General features: G+C 54.1%; 2 protein-coding genes across 2 annotated transcripts; both read left to right on the top strand.

Annotated features, from left to right (window-relative positions):
- Positions 1 to 4,930: 4,930 nt before the first annotated feature.
- Positions 4,931 to 7,692, top strand: LOC144725490 (homeobox protein Hox-C6a-like). The gene is made up of 2 exons (XM_078604638.1): positions 4,931 to 6,035; positions 6,872 to 7,692. Exons 1-2 carry the CDS (start codon positions 5,573 to 5,575, stop codon positions 7,153 to 7,155), a joined length of 747 nt encoding a protein of 248 aa, XP_078460764.1. The 5' UTR covers positions 4,931 to 5,572; the 3' UTR covers positions 7,156 to 7,692.
- A 3,551-nt stretch (positions 7,693 to 11,243) lies between these two features.
- LOC144725458 (homeobox protein Hox-A5-like) lies at positions 11,244 to 13,647 on the top strand. The gene is given in 3 exon segments (XM_078604635.1): positions 11,244 to 11,732; positions 11,735 to 12,062; positions 12,491 to 13,647. Coding segments are annotated over 3 exon segments (942 nt in total). The 5' UTR covers positions 11,244 to 11,369; the 3' UTR covers positions 12,742 to 13,647.
- The last annotated feature ends 3,990 nt before the right edge of the window (positions 13,648 to 17,637 follow it).

Here is a 17,637-nt window from a genome sequence, read left to right as displayed (position 1 = left end):
CATACACGTTGCATATGCGGTGCTGTAGTACAGAGGCCTAGCCGCCTGACTGTGTTTGAGATGCACTCTCGCCGCTAAGCATCGCCGCGTTAACTTCAAGCAACTGGCGTGTCAAAATACGGGGGGTACACAAACAACAACGATCTATAACATTGATGTCGATTATTGAAAAAAAAAATGTTTGACAAATAAAGATTTGCCGAGAAGACTCCTACCCCCCCCCCCCAAAGCACGCCGACGCGACGGCCAGCAACAAGCGGCACTTTGTAAAGATCTAGTAGATATGAGTGCGAAGTCAAACATCTGAATTGTACGCGTGCGTGTCAATTATACGACTTGGCATTGTAGTTGTTGTTTGTTGTTGTTGAAACTTTCAGTGCTCGACTCGGGGGCTATTAATTACGTGCACACTTTGTTTCTTGTTGTTAAATACATTGTTTACATTTACGGTATTGGGCATGTTTTAGTGCGCAATAATTTTTAATCATAATAATCTGCATGCATTGAGAACGCGGAGGTTCGTGCGTGGATTATTGTTGTTGTTGTCTTTCGAGTGAGTAAAGTCTGAAGGGAGGACCTTGTATTTTTTTTTAAAGCGGACGCACACATGTAAATTATTATTATTATAAACGTATTATTAACCATTATTATTAACTGTTATTATAAACTCAGCGACATCGCGGACGCCGCATTGTTTGTGGGCTGAATGTTTACTCACATTTCGTCGCGAGTTGCGATGTGGGAGGGGGGTTAAATAATTATACGGTGATTATTAAATATAATACGATAGTTGCACGTCCAGTATTTGTCTGGTATACAATAAAAAAAAACATTAGTGTTATTTAAATAACAATTGTTGCTAATATCTGTACCTACTGTCGTGTATTTTTTTTCGCCGGCAGCTTATTTTCGCCTTTAGCATCGTGTCAACGAAACGGCTGCAGGAGTAACCGTTACGTTGCGGTACATGGCTGCCAACACCATACGCACACGCGTATTTTAAATATGCACATTGCGGCTTCTCCAATACAACGCGCTCTCATATCAAATGACAGCGCACGGATTGTGTCGCACATCTCCGAATTCTCCCACACTTTGCGAGCCAACCGCGCCAGCTCCGTTGACTCGAACGCGGACAAGTCGCTGTTGTTGTGAGTTACCTTTTTGGTGATAAATACAAGGGCTGCAATTGAGTATTTGGGAGTAACGGCGTGGAAGGTGGGGGTGGGGGGGGAGTGTGACTTTTAGTATCGAGTTCCCTTTACGTGAGCCGAGTCGTTTCATGTCGACTCGTGCAACCGAGCCACGAGTCCCGAGTCAACTCAGCCACCGCGAGAGAGACATCGCGTTGCTTGGAGAGAGATTCGCGCGAACGTCAGAGCGCTTGCAGCGAGTCGAACAAGAGGGGGGTGTGCATTTGACCGCAAAATTATGTAACGTACGCACTTTAAAGTAAATGTAAACCCACCCCACCACCACCACTACGACGAAAATGAAAGCAAATCCGTGCCTTTTTCGCACCGCTCTCGCTTAGCAAACGCGTTCGCTGAGACGAAACGAAACGAGGAACAGATAATCGCCAACGAACGCAATCGCAGTAACCCCTCGGCGAAACTAAGTAAGTCAAAAAAAAGAGAGAGAGAACGGAACGCGCTCGCCCCGGGTATCTTCCGAGGAGGCGCGGTCGCAGAGGTTCGCGACAACGCATCGGTGCTCGCCGGCGGCGGCGGCGAGTCGCGAGAGTCGAGGCCGGCAAAACCTCCTCGGTGCGGCGGAGGAGGAGGAGGAGGCAGCGCGGCAGGAGATGGCGCCTCGCACCGCGACGCGGGTCAACGACGCCAGCGCCGTTTTACCTGCTCCTAATATCTGTTCCCCTTCTCGAAACTTTTCCCACCCCCGATCGCGCACGCCGCGTTCGGGGGCGGCGGTCGTTAACGCGCGCGTCTACGCAGACACACAAAACGCACGCGTACGGGCGCGCGCGCACACACACCACACACACACACAAACGCATAAACACACACGCACAAATGCATACATATAAAAAATAAATTCATCCCGTATCGCCTTGACAAGTGCCTTTGTTAGCGAACACGTTATGAAGGCAGGCACGGCGCACGGGTTTTGGGGGAAGAGTGGCGGTGGGTGGCCAGCACCACGCGCGACCGCCTTTGTCTCCCTCGTGGCGATGTTTTAACACGTAAACACACGGACGCGAACAGGCGCGCGCGCGCGAGCGAGCGTTGCACCGCGGAATCCGTCTTCGCCAAAAAAAAACAAGAAAATAAAGAAAGAACCGGTGGCGTCTTCACCACGGCCAGCACCGAGAGGGTGGACACAGCGCAGGGCAGGGCAAGGAGGAGGAGGAGGAGGGGGGGCTCCGGCTGGCGGCTCGGAGCCGCGGGACACGCGAGGGGGTCGCGGGGCTTGCGGGCCGGCTCCGTCGGGTGCTGACAGCGGAATTCGCGCTATTTATTGCCGAAGCCTTTAATTTTACAACGCCTGTTTACTGCGGCAATAAAAAAAAACACCACCCCTGCCCGGGAAGTCGAGAGACTCACTCGAGGAAATGTTCACACCGAATGCGTTGGAATTGCGACCGTCTTCGGCGCGGCTTTGCGTGCGCGTGGAATTACGCGCGGTTCAACTCACGGACGAGGTTGCCGGGGTCGTTATAACCCCCCCCCCCTCTCCCGCCGCCGCCGTCGCCGCGGCCCCAAGCCACCCCCTAATTCAACCTCTCGTTTGTTTCAACGAACATGTGTCCGCGCAGAGAGAGAGAGAGTCTGCCGGTCTCATTCTGTGATACTGCTGATGATGCTGCTGCTGATGGTGTCGTTGTTGATGCTGCTGCTGCTGCTGATAGTGAAAGTCTGAGATTAAACACGGACACACACAGAGACACAAAAAAGCTCTCGCCGCATCTCGCTCCTCCGTGCGGCGGGTGTCGCGGGGTCGCTGTTTGGGCGCCGCAAATGTGGGGGGGTAAATTATTCCGCCGGAGGGCTCGATGGCTGGTTGGGGGGGGGGGGTTCCGTCTTAGGCGGCAGACTTATGGGCAGTTGTTTGCGAGATAAAAAAAAAACCCAATGCGCGCCTCCCCATACAAATCCAATACTAATACCATCAAAATGTGAGCGCATTTACCATAAATCGGTTCACATACAAACCGAAATAGCTATTGATCCACGTGTACCGCCAGCACAATGCGCCTTGCGGATTGCAGCAGAAGAGGGGGGGGTCACGGGGGGGGGGGGGGGGGGGGGGGGTGGGGAGAGAGGACGCTGTGGGGACACCGCGAACCAATTAACACGAATTATTTAAGCGCCGAATAACGACGCGAATTCATTATCAGCGATCGCCGCGCAAAGAACTCGCGCGTGCGTCGATTGCAGGCGACAGCCGCAAACTTTTAAAATAGGGAAACATTTCCCGATAGTATATTTATCGTGGACTTTTCATTCGTTTTAATAGTTTAGAGATTTTTTTTGTCAACTGATATTATAATATATAAATGAACCTGTCCACGCGCGCGTGCGTGTGCTTCTATAACGTGTGTGTGTGTGTGTATATATGTGTACGTTGATGCGAGAGTTGGTAACGTTGTCGTGACGTTCGGCTCAGACCGGCTGAGTACGCGCCGTATTCTGGCGACTTTACGTAGCCGCGAGACCGTCGACTGCCACCACCCCCCCCACTCCCCCAGGTGTCGTCCGTCCGTGTCTCGCGGAACCCCCCTAAGCCCCCCACGAGCCCCCCACGGCGGTGTCCCCTCGACGTGGGCAGCCGAGCGAGCCCGGTTCGCGCCTCGTCAAAGGCGACCCCCACCCCCCTCTCTCTCTCTCTCTCTTCCTCGTACCCCGGCGAAGCTCGCTCGCAAATCGATGCCCACTGCCCTGCCCTGGGCGACCTCGCCTCTCTGTCCCTCCTTGAATGAGGCGCGGTGACACGCGAGACACTCCGCGTGGTACACGGAGCGAACGCCCGTGCGTCGCGACACACACACGGGGCATCACACGCCCGATCTATGTTCTCGACGTGTCGATGGATATGTGTGTGTGTGCATGTTGTCTTTGGTTTTTTTGTACACGCGGGTTTTGTCTTCGTGTTTGCGCACACATACAGATACAGACACACACACACGTGCATAGACGCATACGGAAGGCGCAGAAAACGCTGATAATTACGAGTCGTGCGTGAGTCACCGCTACGCAGGTCGCCTCACCACTGCGTGCGATATAGAGAGAGACACACACACGCGCGTACCGCACGGAGTCGGGAGAGACGAGAGAGGGATTGTCACGGGGTGACCATGCGTCCTCGCGTTCCCGCGGTGGATGAAACTTACCCACCCCCCTCCCGCCCCCACCCCCTCGCGAGCCCCCCCTCTGCTTGACCGGGGACCAGGGCGAGCGTGGCCCGCACGGTGGGAGGGGATCGGGATATCCCTCGCAACTGCGGATATCGCTGCTACCCCCCCACCCCCCCCCACTGCTTCCACCCCCACCCACTTCCTCACCGAGCGAGCGAGATCGGCGCGGATGCTTTGTCGCGCACGGTCGCTGTTGGTTGTTGTCGCCTGACTTTGTGTACACCTCGCCAATTGTGTGCAACAAGAAGAAACAAAGCCGACGGGAGGGGCGGACGGTGGGGGGGGGAGGCGAGGTTAGAAATCTCGGGACCGAAACAACTCGCCGAGTGAGAAAGTGCGCGCACCGCGTGCTCGTTCGCGCTGCGTATCGAGCGCTCGCGCGCGCGCAGTAATTAAAGCGCCGTTAAGTGGTCGCGCGCACCTTGACTCGGCCCAGGCAGCCAGCTGATACCCACCCCTCTCGCTGGAGCGCCTTCGTCACCATCCTTGCCATATACAATTTTCTGCGCGTTCGTGTCGCCGGGCAAAGCGTGCGGCGTGTTGGGGGGGAGGGGGGCGGTGGGGGTGGAGAGGTGTCGAGGAGAAATACCGAATTCGCGCTTTCGGTTTTCAGTCGATTTTTTCGGTTATTTTTTTTATGCGTTCAGTGGCAGCAGCAGCAGCGGCGGCGGTAACAATCAAACAAACAAAAAAAATTCCCCCGGCAAAAAAACCCAACCTCACCACCACCACCACGAAACAGAAGAAGGGGCAGAAGAATAAGAAGAAAAATAAATCAAACGATTAAAAAAAACGGATGAGAGAGAGAGAGAGAAGCGCGCAGGGCTTGAAAAGAGGGAATCGGCTGCATCACGAGCAGCAGTTGCATCAGCAGCAGCAGTAGCATCATCATCATCAGCAGCAGCAGCAGAAGAGGCGGGTTTGCTGCCATCCGCACTGAGCCGTCGCTGCCGCGCTCTGAGCTGTCTGTTCGTGGCATGTAAAAAAAAATTCCTCTCCCACCCTCTTCACCTCCCCTCTCATTGGCTCGCCGCCGGTCAGCTGACCGCTCCCCGCTCTCGATTTTCTGGCGCAGGGCCATGCCGAGACACTTCATTTTGCGAAGAAGTGGAAAAAAAACTATAACTTAAACCCCAGACTTGTGGGGAAAGCTTGCAAATATTTAAGCACCCGCCCGCCAGCCCGCGGGAGCCGAGCGACATGAGCTCCTATTTCGTGAACTCGGCCTTTTCCGAAAGTTTAGCGGGGTCCGCCTCGCAAGAGCTCTACCCCGAACAAGCGCCCGCCCTCTACCCGCTCGGATACGAGCATCTTCGGCACTTCCCAGCTCCGTACGGCCCGGCGACGCTTCCCAACAGGACCTACCCCGCGTCCCATCACGCCTACTACCCGTCCCAAGCCAACTGCTCGTTCGGCGCGAGCCGGGCAGCCTACGACTACAGCTACGCGGGCTACTACCGCGACAAGGAGGCAGTGGGGGGGCTTGCGGCGCTCGCCGGAGAGCCCTCGCTGCCACTCGCGCTGCCCGGCCACGAAGGCAAAGAGGAGGGGGCCTCCTCGCAGGCCCGCGTCGGTGCGCAGTCGCTCTCGTCGCCGTCGCCCTACGAGCACAAACAGACGGTGCCCATCTACCCATGGATGCAGCGCATGAACTCGCACAATGGTACGTGGCGATGATCTCGCTCGCTCTCTCGCTTGCTCTCTCTCGCTTGCTCTCTCTCGCTTGCTCTCTCGCTCGCTCGCCCCCTTTGCACGCACGGGAGTGCACGGCTGTAGCGTAGCCACCTTTTTGTGTTCTTGCCTGCGCAGAGTTCACCACCAACCACCCACCCCACCGCTCCGGTAGGCGGCTGTGCGCGTTGCGGCGCCGTCGCTTTAAAAGCCGCACATCGCGAATGTAAACAATGGGTTGCTTGTTGAGAGTCGCGTTTCTCGCGGGCGGATTTAAGCGGCGATAGAAACGGCGGTGGAGGTGTGGGGGCAGAATGTTATGGGGGGGGGGGGGGTAACTCGCAGGTACAGCGACTGAGTTGTTTTGTGCAAAGCGCGTGTAGCGGTGACCGACCCAGACGAGCGACTTGTGCCGATAGCTACGCCGAGTGCGGTGGCTTGCACGCTACAGTTTGCTCGCTCGATGGCTCGCAAATAAACGCTCCGTTGCATAATAACAACAGCAGATACGGGAGGCCGGTGCTTGCTGCCGCTCGGTTTAAAAATAGCAGCACAGTAGCGGCAGCCTCGCCCAAAACGCGGCCGCGTGATCCCCTATCTGACAATCCTATCTTGTAAATTAAACGTTCGCTGTATGTGTGCGCTTTTAAGTGCCATTCTTGATGTGTAGGTGGGTGTTGACTGAGGCGGTACGGGGTGGTGGTGGTCGTGGTGGTGGTGGTTGCCGATTATCTACAGTGTGTATCTGACGATGCCAGCGTTCGGTGTCGATCTGGCCTGTCTCTTTGTAACGCGCTTGTCTGTGCTGCTGGCTGTTGGGCCGTGAAGGTCTGGGGCTTGGCACAGACCGGCGGCGCGGCCGTCAGACCTACTCGCGCTACCAGACGCTGGAGCTGGAGAAGGAGTTCCACTTCAACCGCTACCTCACCCGCCGGCGCCGCATCGAGATCGCGCACGCGCTCTGCCTCACCGAGCGCCAGATCAAGATCTGGTTCCAGAACCGGCGCATGAAGTGGAAGAAGGAGCACAATATCCCGAGCCTCTCAAAGGAGGAGTGCGAGGCGGCTGCGGCGGTGGCGGCGGCCGCGTCGGAGGGAACGCCGAGTGCGTGACGTGCACCGGGCTGGGACTTTAGGACTTTGCATTTTTACAACGATACAAACAAAAATATATGAAAGGAAAAAAAAACACACACTCGCACACGCACGCACACGCGCACAAAACAACACATCTTCCGCGCAGTTAAGTGTGTCATCTAAAAAACGTAAACTATGTTGTGCACTATAATTACAACCATGGTAAAATATTTTCTTGTTTGATATTATTATTTTAATTATTGTACACGTAAATATTTTTTTTTACAATTGTGTCCACTTTGCTGTCCTTATATGAATGTGTACAAAAGATGTCGCATATTTTGTTTGAAATAGTGGCCGTATGTCCATATACACGATCGCCTATGTATAATTGGAAGTAGTTAAATGGAACGTGTTCACATATTCTTGAAATCGATGTCTGTAAAAAAAAGAGAGCATTTGTAAATGTATTGTAAAATCGTCGTGTGATTTACGTATCTTTAGTGTTACAATGCTATCACTTAGTGGTATTAATGTATCTGAAATAAAATTATTACATGTGAACCGCAGAAACGACTCTGACCTCTCCGCGCGTTCAAAGGCGACGTCGCTCAATATTTGAGAACGGATTAAAGCTCGTCGCGGCTCGCTTCAAACACCAAACGTTATCACGACCGATCCGCGATCAAACAACAGAAGCAACACGAGCCTCTCCGCGCCACCCAATGACGATTTTACGTCGCCAAATCGTGTGGAACTCACGTCGCGTGGAACTAAGGTCGCGTGGAACTAAGGTCGCGTGGAACTAAGTTCGCGTGGAACTAAGTTCGCGTTAATCAACTCCATCCCCCCCCCGCCCGCGTTTCTTCTTCCTCTCCTGTACTCCTGGAGTCGCACGCGGACTCTGGCTGGCATCATTGAGACGTTGGCACTACTGAAAAAAAGCGTGACCCCATGCACGCGTATCTACCTACCTTGACGTCTGTCTGTCGATTCGACGGCAGCCCTGGATAGATGGCACGGGCGCGCGTGTACGTGTGTATCTCTCTGTTGTGGGGAGCGGTGGTGTAGCGGTTAGCGCTACGCTGCGCTACGAACCCGTCGACCCGGGTTCGATTCCCGCTCACGGCCAACACCGGTGGCGATTATCTGAACCGGTCCTGGGCCTTTACTAGGTCGACTCAGCCTTAAATGAGTACTTGATGCGATGTGTAAACATCGCCACTAGGGAGACAAAGGCGCCCGGGCGTGGTGTTGGCCACACACCCCCTCGTGTGTTGTGCCGGCCTTTATAGGTGCTCGCTAACAACACTTGCACCTACAGTCTGTTAAGGCTATACGGGGGATCTTGGCCATTGTGTCTCTCTGTGAGGGCTATACGGAGGGGGGTGGTAGGAGCTTTGTCTTTATACCTGCTGGGCATATTGCGACGTACGCACATAACCTGGGGAAGTGCAGAAAGTTTGCCGGGACGACGGAGAGAAGGGTGCAGCAGCAGCAACAAGAACAAGACTGTCACCATCTCTCCGAGTGTTTTCACGAAAAAAAAACCCCCAAGGAAACTCATTAAATCAGAATCTCCGAACCGACAGATGATCAAAAATAAACATGTGAACTGACGGCAAAGATGCTTACTTTAAAAATGTTTATCTTCAAACTATGCATTTCATCGTTCTGAAAACATATACGGAATACACGCATGTACATATATATGTGTATATATGTGTACATATATGTGTGTGTATGTGTGTACGTCAAAGATGGCTTGTTTTTTTTGCCATTGTATGGTGGAATATATTTTTGTTAATTCCTGGAATATCTTCTGGGGAGGGTGTTTTTTATTGTTGTTGTCCCCCTCAAACAAAAATTAAAGATCTTGTCGTTTTATCGCTGGGTTAGAAAAAAAACATTCAAAAGTGTCAGATAAAGACCTGTCTGGTAAATACCCTCGTATTGGATACCGAGCGATCGCGGAGTAAAATATAAAATCTAAATTTTTTTAATCGACGTCAAATTTATCCGATGAGCGTCTACCACTGCCTCAACGACTCCGCTCTGGATTAATTTTTAATCACCGCACCTCGAATAGGAAGCAGACGATGCACGAGCGAGTTCTTGGAGATGGTGAATGTAATTTATCATTTTTATTTATTTAAACTTTTTACTCAGCGAGTTGTGATCGCAATAATAATAATGATCATCATCACTACAACAATAATAAGAACCATCGGTGGTAACGTGTACATTGTGAGAGTATCGCGTCAATATAGCCCCGCGTGTTTAAACGCGTGTCTTGTCGTTGTTAGGTGCTCGCTAACAGCACTTGCCCCAACATTCTGTGAAAAGGGCTCTAGGAGAGATCTCTTGTCTTTGCCGTTGTTGTTTACACGTGTATCCACATCGGCACTACTACAACAACAACAACAACCACGGGTTGAGCTCTGGGCGGTGTGAGTCATTGCTAGGTCCCTGGGTACTCGACTGAGTCGCCTGCTATTTTCTTGCACACAAGGACGGGCGAGGTGCCGGCAAAATGTATCTCAAGACATTTTTTCTTATAATATATATACACGCGCGCGCGCCACGTGTGTGTGTATGTATACGTGCGTGTGTACATACGAGTGAGTGTGTGCGTGTCCATAAACGTGTGCGACGCACCTATAGACACACACACACGCGCTCACACACACACACACAGACACGTGTTTGTGCGTGCGTGTGTGAGCTTGTCACAATAAAGAGAGGCGCGCTCACATAAATATTAGTAATAATAATACCGCGGTTACATTTATTGTACGGAGCGCGCATTTAAACGCAACTAAGGGGACTCGTATATGCGGCGTCCCGGCGCGCGCGGGGCGGTGAATATATATTCCTCGTGTAAATCAACAGCCACGGTCTCACGCCGAGTGCGGCAACACAACACGGAGCGTGTTGTTGGGGAGATGCTCGTGGTGTGATCGCCCTGTCCGCTGTCTCTCTCGCTCGCTCGCTCGTTCTCTGTGTGTCCGCGCGGGGCTAACGCCACCACCACGACCACTACGACCACCACCACCACGACCACCATCACACCATCACCACCGCCAGGCGCCAGCCGCCTGCGTTTGGCTGACATCTCGCACCCCGTGCTCCCCTTCCGCGTCTCACCCCCCCCGCCCGCCCGCCCGCCTTCCACCGATTGTTTCCGCGAGTGCGGGAAAGACATTTATCGGGAGGATTCTCATCCTCGTCGGTCCCCTTCTTCCTCTCGCCGTGCGTCAGACACAATTAAAATATTACAGGGCTTGCCGACGCCTTGTTTGGAACAACACTTTGTTTCAATCTACGCTCCTTTATGGGCCGCTCCAAGTGGCTCAAATGCACGCTTGGGAACCATTCAGATTTATGCCCCCCACACCTTTTCTCTCTCCCTCTCTCTTTCTCTTTGAGCTCGCCCGCCCGCCCGCGCGAGCGCACGCGCACGCAACGAATATGACAACTTCACGCGCGGGCATTTTATCTATTTTTATCTGAGCCCGCATCATAAATTCGAACGAGCATCTGTAACGTTTGGCCCGGCGATTACGCGCGTTTAGCGCCGCCGCAAACGCCGAGGCGCCTTTATCAAGAGGGGAGTTTTCTATTTTTTTTGTCGGAAGGCAAAAAAAAAACACTCGCGGCCATTGTGCGCTCGGGTGATCTATTGTCCGCATCCGGCACTTTAATGTCCACCATAAAATGTTCAATACCGCCGCGTTATCATCTCGCGCAATAATTTTAATGTTATTGTCCCTTCCCTCTACGGCGAGGGAGGGTGGCGGGCGGGCGGACGGGGCGGGCAGGAGTGGTGATGGTGGCGGTGGGTGGGGGGGCAACCTGCTTATGCTTTGACACCGGCGTGCGTGCCCGAGCTCCGCCAGTAGATGCCGCCACAGATCGGCGCTGGAACCGTGGCCGGGCCCCTCCCCAACCCCCCCCCCCCGCGCGACGAGAGCCGAGCGCGGGGCCCTCTGTGCCGCGTGGTTCGTAGCGCCACGCCGTGGATTCACCCCCAGAGGTCACCGCTGCGAGATTTACGACTGGGCAACAAAGAACACGTGACTCGACGCGGCACCCATATTTGGCAGAGCCCGTCCAAACTAGCAACCAGCATGGTCCTCGATATTCCCATAATTCATACACCGTTCGGGGTGCAGTGCGAAACTGGCTTCAGGAGGCACCGATAGCCACAAATCAAGCCCGAACGCAAAAAAAAACAACAAACAAAACAAATGAGCTCGTACTTTGTGAACTCTTTCGCGGCGCGCTATCAGAATGGCCCCGACTACCAGGTGCCCGGCTACGGGAATGCGGGCGCAGTGAGCGACTCGTACAGGGAGTCGGCCGCGATGCATTCGCCCAGGTACGCGTACGGTTACAGTGGGGTCGATCTCAGCTTGAGACGCTCCTCCGTCGAGCACTGCGGCGGCGGCGGCGGTGGCGGCGGCCCGGAGACCTCTCGCAGCTTCCCGCAAGCCAACAGCTCGCGCCTGGAGCATTCCTTGGGCGTGTCGCACGCTGCCGAGCCGCCCGCCTGCTCCGCTCTTTGCCCGTCTCCCAGCGCGCCCGGCACCAACGCCACTAAGCGCAACGGCCTATCAGCAGCAGCAGCAGCGACGGGGCCAAGGCGGAGGCGGGATTGGCCAGCCCGCAGTACGCGACAAGCCAAGGCGCCGAGCAGGAGGGCTCTTCGCCGGCAATGCATGCCGAGGAAGAGGGCCAGGCGGGCGGAACGGCCGGCGCTCAGGCCGGTCAGCAGCAGCAACAGCAGCAGCAGCCGCAGCAGCAGCAGCAGCAGCCTCCGCCGCCGCCGTCGTCGCAAGCAAGCGGGAAGCAGTCTCAAGCGACGCAGTCTCAGAACTCGCAGGCGCAGCAGCAGCAGCCGCAGATCTACCCGTGGATGAGGAAACTCCACCTCAACCACGGTAACGGCGCTCGCTCGCTCGCTCGCACGCGCACGCACGGCACCACGCGCGACTCCGAGGGCTCGGGGAGCGCTCAAATCGCGAGCCGAGGGGGGAACGGCCGCGCGGCGTCCGCGGGACACTGACGGCAAAAACACCGCGTCGCGCGCGGGGGGGGGGGGGGGTGACAGGCCAATTTGAAACGCGCACGGCGAATGAAAGCGACATAGACGGCTATAGGAAAATAGCCACGGATCGATAGGTTTGTAGATTTGTTGTTTGCGTTAGGGACAGTTGACGGGCATGTTTCACGCTCGTCCGGCCGCCGATATTTTTTTCCCTTATTTTACAACAACGCGCCGAAACGTCCCCGTTCTCACGTCGAATAAATCTCACGGATTGCGCGTGCGTTTGCCGTGATGCGCGCTTCCCCCCCCCTCTTCTCGTAGACGGCATGAGCGGACCGGAGGGCAAGCGCTCGCGCACCGCCTACACGCGCTACCAGACGCTGGAGCTGGAGAAGGAGTTCCACTTCAACCGCTACCTCACCCGCCGGCGCCGCATCGAGATCGCGCACGCGCTCTGCCTCACCGAGCGCCAGATCAAGATCTGGTTCCAGAACCGGCGCATGAAGTGGAAGAAGGACAACAAACTCAAGAGCCTGAGCATGGCTAACCAAGCCGGCGCCTACCACGGCTAAAGTCACATCTCCAGAACCCCCCCACCCACCCACCCCGTGTGTGTTTGTTTGTGTGTGTGCCGAGCGACAGCCTCAGCAAAAAAAAAATTGCTGATAATTATTAATATGAGGGTAAACAAACAAAACAAACGTAATCCAGTCTCGTGTCATTTACATTATCTTTCGTTTTTTTTATGATTTTTTGTAATAGCGGGCAGTATTAACGATACCTGTGCATTGACATTTGTATAAATAATGTGACGTGTAGGTGTTGTGCTGTATTATGGTGCAATTGTGAACCGTAGTTTTTTGTTGTTGTTGCGGGGACTCGTGTCCATGATCTCGCTTCGCGTACTTTTAAAGAATGTGTCCGGGGGGCATGTTCAGGCTTGGTAGCTGTGAGCCGCGCATTTCGTCGTCTTCTCTGTGTCTATACTGTGGCTTTTGCTCGAGAGACAATTGGAAGTCCCGCAACCGCTTTGTATAGTGTAAAGTAATTTTATTAAGAGCAATACGTTTTTGTCTGTTCCTAAATTAGACTTAGTTGCTTTGCTTAGCAAACAAAACGCAAGGAACCACTCACACACGCTCGCTCGCACGCACGCACGCGCGCTTTTACGTCGGTACAATTGTAGTTTGTGAGGTTGATTTTTGTAAGACTTATCTTGAAAAGAGAAGAGAGAGATAGTAGGACATTCCGTGAGGATCTGCCTGGGCACCCTGCCCACTCACTTACTCGTGCTGTCTGATGATGTATATCGTATTGTTTAACGCGCATGAACTCGCAATCGATCTGCTCACTTTTTTTTGGCCGTCGGGCTAAAAAAAAAATAATTCGTGTCAAAGGTGTGCTGTCATTTTGCCAATTTATCTGTATATCAGAACAAAGAGGAAAAAAAAATAAAAGTCAGATCTTGAGTCATCAAACCGCTCGCCCTGTCCTACGTTTCCATCGCGGTCGCTGCGTTTAGGGTTGTCCGTCACTCGTGCCCGCGCGCACCGGCATATCCAATGCTCGTCGTTGCCATGACGAGGCTGCTCGCGTGAACGTTGCTCCGTTAACTTTCCCGAACTATCGAAAATTGTTGTTACAAGGCGTCCCGTCGTTATTACAGCAAACGGCTGCCATCACCGATAAAGCCGCGCGCCTGGTGGTCGAAGAGTCGGCGATGGTGGTGGTGATGGTGGTGGTGGTGATGGTGGTGATAGTTGTGGAGGGGGGGCGGTGTGAATAGGTTAGAAGTTTATATTTGACACTGTTCAGCAGCGGCAGCAGCAGCAGCAGGAGAAGCGTCGTGTTTTCGGGACTTTGGGAAAATAACTTACCCCCCCCCCCGCTCTTTGATGGTGGGCCATGAAAGGGGCTCTGTCGGAGGCCGCGCATATCAAAAGGGCCCGATTTCCGATTGCGCAATAAAACTCGAATCGCCAGCTCGCGGGCTTTAGGGGAAGCGATCATAAACCGCTTTGTGTCGCCGGTGAGCCATTAAACTTTACAGCGCAATCTATCCTCTTTGTTTCAAAGTAACGCTCAAGCGCATCCGAAATCTGTCACTTGTGGTTTCCTATTTTAATTCAAATGTTTATCCTTCACCCCCCGCCTCCCACCCCCCCCCCCCCAAACAAAAAAATCTCCGAGCGGTCAAAAAATACGCGGCGGCGAAGATCTGCCGAGGGAAACGGCGGTGACCCGCTAACAAATCCCCCGCGCCCAGGAAGCTCCTCTAAGCGGGACAGTCTCCCCGGAGTTCGACCCCCCTCGAGTCGAGATCGCCGAGACCACGCGAGCGAGTTACAACGCGAGTCCCCGTCGGGGGGGGGGGGGGGCCGCCCCCCAATCCGTACCCCGAGACACACCACCGCTGGCTGCCCCCCCCCCCCGCCCCCCCACTAGGGCCACCAAAACCGCGCCGAGGCCTCTCTTAGCCCCCCACCCACTCCCACTCTTCCCTCCTCTGCTCTTACAATTCACGTCGCGCCGCCGTAGTAGAGATAGACATATATGTATCCACTCATATGTATATATGTAGTTGCACGTGCTCTCGCTCTCTCTCTCTCTCACTACGAGCGTGGCTTTCCTCTGGAGGGCGGAGCAACAATATTCCAGCGCACAGCTAACTTGTGACTGCAAGCTCCGCACGGGAAGGCCCGACAGAGTCGTCGTTTATTGTATTACATTATACATCTTTACACACATATATATATAAATAACGCGACTTAATGAACTGCTTAACACGAGGCCTACAAAGCGCGTATCTTGCCGTCGCAGAGGCCCTCGGGCGAGATTCTGACTTGGCGGAGGCACTTACCTCAACTCACAGGAGTCGCCCCCCCCCCCCACCCACCCACCCGACATCACAGTGAGAGGACCAGCGTGTCCCTGTAACGCACACGGAGGAGTCCCGCGTGTCCCTGTAACGCACACGGAGAAGTCCCGGCCACTGCACACGCTCTCTCTCTCTCTCTCCCACCGAGTTGCATAAACTTGGTGTGTCATTCTTTCAAGGTTCGTGCTGGCCTTTTTGTGCGCCTCAAAAGCAATCAGGTAGCCAAGAGAGAGAGAGAGGAGGAGGAGGAGGGGTGCTATAAATTAATTTACACTTTGTTTCTGGTGAGTTTTACTGCTTCTTTGCGGGCCATATAGCAACTGAGCTCACTGGCTGAAGGCGGAGCACGTGACGCGTTTAAAGTTTTATGACAGTGGCCGGTTTGACAGCTTTTTTCGCCCAGCGCTGGCCCATGCTCTGCAGTCACACGCAACCGCGGACTCCGCGTTATTGCCCTCCACACCCCCCCCCTTCTCTCTTTATGCGGCAACAGAAGGCAGGCGGAAAAACAAAGCAAGCAACAACACACAAAAAAACCTCCAGGACACAAATGAATCGACGGGGGAGCGGCCTCATATTCCCCCAATTCCATGCCAGCCGCTGCGAGCTAAGTTTTTTTTTTGTTAACAGAAGAGAAAAAAAAACATAACTAATGAAATAATTTTAAAGTGCGTTGCCGCTCGTGCCAGTGTGGGGTTCCCCCCGCGCGCGCCCGCCCGCCCGCCCGCCTGCCCGCCCTGCTTCGGCCTCGCGTTTCGGGACCCAGGTGGGGCCCATCGACCACGGCGGCTCAGCCGCCGTGGTCACCGCCGCCGCCGCTTCTGCCGCTGCCGACCCGACCGAGGTGCTGCTGCTGCTGCGGCTGTTGGATGGCCCGCGCCTGAGCCCCAGTGACTTTTAGTCCGGGAGGCCTAATCAAGTATTGTGTTTCCTCGATCTGCACTAACACTCGGTGTGTATCGTGTGTGTGGGGGGGGGGGTTGTTACTGTGATGGTGGTGTTGGGGTTGCCGTGGCAGGAGCGTCTGTGGCAGGCCTCGGCCCGTGCGCCAAGCCTCCCAAGCCACGAGAAACTTTTTTTTTGCGATTCCCGTACCCACGTTTATGCTCGGTGGCAAGTTCGAAACTTTTAGCAACTGGAACGATCGGGCCGCGGGTGACAAATGTGCGTCGCAATTAGTTTTCTTGATGCGCTCGCTTGCGGTGGCTGTAAGGTCGCGATTATCCTCATCCTCCAGGCAGTGTGTTTAACCCGTCGGAAAATGAGTTATTAGCCGAGAGGGGTGCGGTGTACGTATCTCTGCGTGTGTACGTGTGCGTATATGTGCCGGCGTGTGCGTAACGCACATCGCGGGCACACGAATATCGAGGTAGAGGGACACCGGTTGTGACCACGCACGCTCGGTAACCGCGGAAACCTGGAGCCGGGATGAGCACACGGGACGGAGCACTTTGCGTAACTCGTCGCTGGTGTCAAACAGCCATCGCGCGAAGATGTCACGCGCGTCGCCGCTGTTTATTATTTTTTCTTTAGGGTTTTTTTTTGCGTGAGCGCCGAGGCCTCCCTTACTTCGGAGACGAAGCAAAGAAAAAAAACTTTTTTTTGCTCGGTCGCGGTTCGACGCGTCTCGTGGCTCACTCCATCTTTATTCATTGCATTATGCGCGTCGCGTTCATTATTTTTTAATTGTTTGAAGAAGAAGAAACTCCCAACCCCCCCCCTCCTCTACACCCCCCCTCCTTTCCAAAAAAAAGTTTCCCAGCTACTTTCGCCAGAATTGATCACTTTTTGCTTGGGTTTAGTTGCCAACGTTCCGTCATCTTCATCGCTTTTTTTTCGAACAGGAAGAAACATGTTGGCCGAACGTTCTTTCGGGTAACGGTGCAGTGACGGCAGCAGATAAATTGACTCACCGTAACTAGAGAGCACATTTGACTCTCTGTGATACGAGCTCGTAGAGTTCGTTATAAGCATCGTTCGTTCTATGTGGTTACGTGCTGTCTAATTTTTTTTTGGCGTAGACGTAAAACATCAATAGGTCCACTTTTGTGAACCGTCTCATTGCACGGCAGCCAGGAGTTAGTAGCGTGGAGCTACAAACTCGATAAGCATGTAATGAGCACCACACTATAACTTTGCGAGGCCATCCCCACCACCGGAACTACCCCTTTACTCACGACTGCGATATCACAGAGAGAGCATGGCACCACAGTACTCGCAATTGTTTTAATTTGCATCTCTCTCGCGCTCTCTACGTGACTTGCTGTAACTGCTCTCTCTCTCTCTAGCTACGCGAACATCTACCCTCTCGCCTGGCGCGTCTCTCCGGTTTTGTGGGCCCGATCTAACAACTGTTTTTTTTATTTCATGGAGGGGGGAGAGCCCGGGGGTGGAAATATTTCGTTACAATTGATTTGTTTTTGGGTAAAATGTGCTTGCTTAAGCGTCGCGCTTTCGTTACTCATTAAACCCGGGTGGGCACCGGCCCATCGTTTGCCGTGACTTGGTTTGTCATTGGCCATCGCTCGCTCAGCACGGAGGAACGACGCGAGCCGAGAGCCGAGCTTCGTTCGTTCGTTCGTAATCAGCG

The sequence above is a fragment of the Lampetra planeri genome, chromosome 2, assembly GCF_965212315.1.
Source record: "Lampetra planeri chromosome 2, kcLamPlan1.2.h2, whole genome shotgun sequence".
NCBI lineage: Eukaryota > Metazoa > Chordata > Hyperoartia > Petromyzontiformes > Petromyzontidae > Lampetra > Lampetra planeri.
This window is presented reverse-complemented; position numbering and strand designations above follow the sequence as displayed.

What these genes read in the sequence shown, in the direction of transcription:
- LOC144725490 (XM_078604638.1), top strand. Translation starts at nt 5,573, where the DNA reads ATGAGCTCCTATTTCGTGAACTCGGCCTTTTCCGAAAGTTTAGCGGGG. An exon ending in GCGCATGAACTCGCACAATG is followed by an intron (nt 6,036 to 6,871) that starts GTACGTGGCGAT and finishes TGGGCCGTGAAG; the next exon opens with GTCTGGGGCTTGGCACAGAC.